The sequence below is a fragment of the Eucalyptus grandis genome, chromosome 6, assembly GCF_016545825.1.
Source record: "Eucalyptus grandis isolate ANBG69807.140 chromosome 6, ASM1654582v1, whole genome shotgun sequence".
NCBI classification, from domain to species: Eukaryota; Viridiplantae; Streptophyta; class Magnoliopsida; order Myrtales; family Myrtaceae; genus Eucalyptus; species Eucalyptus grandis.
In genome coordinates, this window is record NC_052617.1 from 11,353,436 (window position 1) to 11,358,843 (window position 5,408).

Below are 5,408 nucleotides of genomic sequence, written 5' to 3' on the forward strand. Positions count from 1 at the left end.
ATGTGTTGGAAATTGCAATAAATATCTCTTCTCATAAGCTGTTCATTTTCTTGAAAAGAAAAACATTAAAAAAATAAGATCTCCTAAATTCAATTAAATGGGTCAGGTCAGGTATAGGTCAAGAAATTTACATTACAATAAGTGAGTCATAAATAGGTTAAATGAGTCAATTTAAGTTGTATCATTTATGACCCAACCCAGTCCACCCATTTAACAAGTTTACTTCTTAGTCGGTAGAGTCCACAAGCATTTTTACCAAGCAGGTTGGCAAGATTCTAGACATGGCAGCTAAGAAGGAAAACTCTGGAGAAGAGGAAAGAGAAGGTGTTTCTTCAGTACCTTGTATTTTCGAGGCTGGAACAGAGCAAGACTAGATCTGAAGAGCTTCCGCTGGGTGATTAGGCCCTCGATGTCCCCATTGAGCCCCTCCACCACAATCTCTCCGGCCATCTCTTCATCTCGTGTCCTAAGCAAAGCCCCCTTCTCATAGAATCAAACGAGTGGGAACGCGCTGACCGAATAATGTCCATGTCAAGATGCTTGATTAATTGACTAATCCGCTGTTAATTTGCGATTTTCGATTCACACAAAAATTTGGAGGTGCGATAAAAGTCGTCCTTACAAATCAAAGACGTGTAAGGCTTATTCTTCCCAAATTGCCCCTAGAAAATGGCCAGCAATAATTACGCACGAAACCTTATAGATCTTATAGCATGCGACTCCCTCCTCCATCTCTTCCTCCCCACTCAATACTCACTTTGCTTTCTCCACACACTAAAAAAGAGGCCTGCAATTCGAGAGGAAGAACAAGAGATGAAGATGGAGGAGGACAGTAAACCCCCAACGAAGTACATGGACCCAAGTATGTACAAAGCCGCCAAAGAAGGCAACTTCACCGCCCTCGAAAACTCGATCCGGAAATATGGAGAAGACGAACCCCGGCTAGACCTAGACCTCCTCAAACTAGAGACCCGCAAGGGCAACAATCTCGTCCACCTCGCGATGGAGTCGGGCCACGAGGACTTCATCAAGCAGGTCCTCCGCGAGTGCCCCCAGCTCGTGGCCAAGCCCAACAACTCCTGTCACGGAGCGGACACGCCACTTCACGTCGCAGCGCGGACACGCCACTTCAAAGTCGTGGAGACCATCCTCTCCGAGGCCAAGCTACGGGAGGGGAAGGCCACCACCGAGACGCCATGCACACAGAAGATGAAAGAGATGGAGAATGGGGGCACAGCCAGGATCATTACCAGCTTGCTGAGGAAGATGAACGGGGCCGGGAACACAGCGCTGCACGAGGCGCTGAGGAACGGGGATGAGAAGATGGGGATGTTACTGTGGAAAGAAGATGAAGAGATGGTGGGGAGCGTCAACAAGGCCGGCGAGAGCGCATTGTATGTGGCGGCTGAGTTAGGGTTTGAGAAAGTGGTAAAGGAGATGGTGAAGTTCTTGGAGAGCGGCAGGCAATGTGAAGAAGGTGTTCGGGATCGCGCTTTGAGGGGCCCGGAAGGCCAAAACCCCTTGCACGCTGCTGTTCTTGCTGGAAGTAGGAGTATGTCAATTTTCATACATGCTTAAAATGAGTAATTACATGGTCCTTTATATTCTGAAAATCAATTTATTAGGACTTATAAATCAATTAAAAGACGTGGCATCACACGTGCATATAGCATCTTATTTTCTCTATCCTTTCTGTGCTCATCCATAGGGGCTAGTCGCACGCTTACCAGTCAAAGCAGATATATGGAAAGCACTATGGAAATAGATTTTTAAAGTACTTGCATGGAATTAACAATCTAATAATAGACTAAAAATATTTACCAAACATAGAAAACTCTACTATGTACCAGTCTTAAGACTATACATATAGTTTTTTTTTGCAACATGTAAGTGTTCGATATAATGCAAAATTTAACAATGGTACTCATATGACTAGCAGATTTATTTTTGAGAACGGGAGGTTCCATCCGGGGCAAAATCAAGTATGATCTGAAGTGTGCGTTTCTATTTTTACGAAGCATTGATATGTTTTCAGCCCGTGTCGCCTTTCAACTTTTTAATTCAAGCAAACGCTTAGGTAAGAAATATAGAAACTATACTCTTTTAATGTACATGAACAAGCAAGAAATGCTATGTGAAGGCATATGATGTTGAAGGAAATGAGGGAGTTCATTCGTACCAGCACTAATTGATCACTTTGAACTTTGTGTTGTTAACAACCGAAATCAATTGAGGCATCTCTCCGTCCTCCAAAAGAAAAAAGAAAAAGAAACGGATTTAAACTTGCGTGAATGGTAATTGAGGAATTTTGAAAATGGATTTTTTATTTTCTTCAAGCTTTATTGACTTACCATACTATGTAGTGAAACCCATAACAAAATCCAAAAAGACATGTGCTTTTGTAATTTATCATCCCCATCTTCTTTAATTAGTTCTATGATGTATTTCATAGTCAACCTTCAATTTCAACAAGAGACAAAAGTATGGCAACATGACTATACTTTTAGGCAGTCTAATCTACGGTTCCAGAAACTAAAAACCAATCCTTCTAAACAAATTTCAGAGTGGGGCCGGACCGCACCAAAAACCATTCACCTTACTCTAAACTAACTTATCGATGATTGCAATGGCGGATTGTGTAATTCAAAGAGCATTTCATATGAAACCCAAGAAGAAAAAGCGAACTTTGGTGGCAAAATTACCGATATAAACTAGGCTTACTTCAATTAAATCAATTACATGTCCCTTAGGAGATGTTATCATCTAGATGCTATGCTTAGAGCAGACTAGCCCACATATAAAGAAACCATAACATCAGCAGCTACATCTCCCGTTTCTTTTATTATATTTCTATCTACTCTTTCTAACGAGTTCTTCCTCGTGTCCTAGATTGCGTGGAAGCTCTCATAAATCTCCAAGGATCGGATATGATCAACAAGGCCGACGACAACGGAAGAACAGCCCTGCACTTCGCAGCGAAAGCCGGAGAGAAAGACATCGCCACCCGCCTCCTCCTAGCCGACCCTTCCTCGGCCTACACCAAGGAACGCACCCATGGCCGAACCCCACTGCTCGAAGCCGCCTCGTCGGGCCACCTCCACGTCCTGAGAGAGATCCTCGAGCACTGCCCCGACACGGTTGAGGTCGCCGACGACGAGGGCCAGAACGTGGTTCACCTCGCGCTGAAGTGCGGGCCGAAACACTCTAAGGCGGTGTTGAGATTGCCCGAGCTGGTGAGGCTGGTGAACGAGGCCGACCGCTTTGGGAACACGCCGCTGCACGTGGCGGCTGGGGACCTGAACTACAGAATGGTGAAGAGGTTGCTGAAGATTCCTGGGGTGGATCTGAGGGCCAAGAACGACGAGGGCTGCACGTTTCTGGATATTTGTGAGTCTGAGTGGCAATACACCAAGAGGAAGGTAATTATTAGCTCATCTGACTAAATTATCTTTTGCACATGGGATTCTGCGTCGGGTTATGTGGTGAAATAGCGAGAAAATTAAAAGATTTTGTAACATAATTTTAATGAGGGACAAAAATAGTTATCAGAGAAATCAACGGAATAATAAAGAGCACTCAAGATTTATATGAGTTGGTCCAAATTTTTTGTGAAAATTTGAGCTGGAATTTGGTTTGTTCTTTTCTCTATAATATTGTCAACATTTTTTTCGCCATAACCCATTATTGTCGTCATATGTTATAGTGCTTACTGATACTTCTTATTAAATTGAGTAAATAAATCTATTGGAGCTCATATATTGGGCTTTGTATATTAATAGAGGTATTAAAACTAATTTACAGAACTACGTGGCAGACTCAATAAAATTCTATAAAGATTGTATCCATATGGGGGATTTAAACTAGTGCTTCCTCTAACCGATCTATCTATATAGATTTACGTTATTTGGCGGGAAATCTAGGCTGTTGACGACCTTGAAAATTCACACGAGCCTTACCATAAAATAGAATGGTCTATTTCCGTCACCTGCTTCTATTAACTGCTGATCGTTATTGCTCATCTGCAGGACTACCTTTACCGATACCTGAAGTCCATCCCGGCTGGCCGAAAGCCTCAGACCTGGAACCACCCCGCCGGCCAACCCACCTTCCTCGACAAGCCCGAAGCCGACCTCAAGGGCCACGCCAATGCCCTCTGCGTCGTGGCCACCCTCCTTGCTACCATCACTTTTGCCGCCGCCTTCACATTGCCTGGTGGTTTGACGCCTGAAGATATTGACACTCCTGAAGATATTGACACTCTTCCACCGCTGCCATCCCCCTTATGCAACTTCCATGACTTCCCTCAGCACCCACCTCCGGCGAAATTAAGCGGCCAAAAAAACCACAAACCTGGCCAGCCTATCCTCATTGATAAAACCGCTTTCAAGGTCTTCATCCTAGCCGACGTCCTCGCTGTATCTACTTCCCTGACAGTCCTGTTCCTCTTGATCTCAGCCATGCTTGCCGAGGAAATGGCCTTGAGAAGGGCCATCGTGTACAGTAAGAAACTGCTTTACATCTCCTCGGGGGACCATGGTTGCCTTCATGACGGGGCTGTACAGCGTCATACCGAGCGATGTTGTGTGGTTGGAGTTTTCTGTGGGGGTCATTGGATCGAGCATCCCGTTCCTGATCAAGTATTTCGAGGTCAAGAGCTTCACTTCTACCTGTGCGTCTTCATCTGCTCCTCAGCAAGAAGAGCTCGAAGAAGCCTTGGAGTGTCAGTTGGAATGGGAAGGTTCACAATAACTCTGAGTCCTCCGATAAAACTAATTCCGTCGATGATGAAATCAAGCGGACTGTGCCACCTCGTCTATCTTTGGGTCCACATTGCAAGCGCTTCTCGTCATAAGGTCCACGTTCCAAGCACCACCAGTGTTCCCTCTTTGCTGATTTTAGGCTCTCGTTGACTTGTCTTGTTTTTACCAAACTCAGAACTCAATTTTATCATGGTATTAGTTGTGGACTACGCATTCAAAGTCGTTTAGACATTCGTTGTGGAAGTCGAAACCATTTTCTTCTTTTTGTTTGCATGTCATTCATCCGTTATATCCTGCATAAATAAAAATCTACCCGGACGTGGAAGATTTGAGACCTAAAATTAAGTCAGGTTCGACAAATATTTGCAAGTTCAGAAGAAACTGTCCGCGTACTCCTTCAACAATCTCTACTTGGCATCTCTCCGGGCTGTTCATTCATGATCTAATGCACGCAGATGTCGACGTTAAGTAATTCCCTGAATGGAGTTTTTCCCGTTCTTCACGAAAATGGCTCTAAAGGGGCTCGCGGTTTCTCAATAATCTGCCATGACCATCAATCCAAGTTTGCTGGAATCATTGATTTCTGTTATTTAATTTCAGATTCTCCTCGAAATACTTAAATACTTTAACGCACGCCCTTTTGGTGTT

At 44.1% G+C, this 5,408-nt stretch overlaps 1 protein-coding gene across 1 annotated transcript; it reads left to right on the forward strand.

Moving 5' to 3' along the window:
- Nucleotides 1–813: 813 nt before the first annotated feature.
- Nucleotides 814–4,910, forward strand: LOC120294309 (ankyrin repeat-containing protein At5g02620-like). The gene is made up of 3 exons (XM_039314328.1): nucleotides 814–1,552; nucleotides 2,890–3,419; nucleotides 4,026–4,910. The coding sequence occupies exons 1-3, from the start codon at nucleotides 814–816 to the stop codon at nucleotides 4,908–4,910; spliced, it is 2,154 nt and encodes a 717-aa protein (XP_039170262.1).
- Nucleotides 4,911–5,408: the final 498 nt, after the last annotated feature.

What these genes read in the sequence shown, in the direction of transcription:
- LOC120294309 (XM_039314328.1), top strand. Translation starts at nt 814, where the DNA reads ATGAAGATGGAGGAGGACAGTAAACCCCCAACGAAGTACATGGACCCA. An exon ending in TGTTCTTGCTGGAAGTAGGA is followed by an intron (nt 1,553 to 2,889) that starts GTATGTCAATTT and finishes CTCGTGTCCTAG; the next exon opens with ATTGCGTGGAAGCTCTCATA. An exon ending in GGCAATACACCAAGAGGAAG is followed by an intron (nt 3,420 to 4,025) that starts GTAATTATTAGC and finishes GCTCATCTGCAG; the next exon opens with GACTACCTTTACCGATACCT.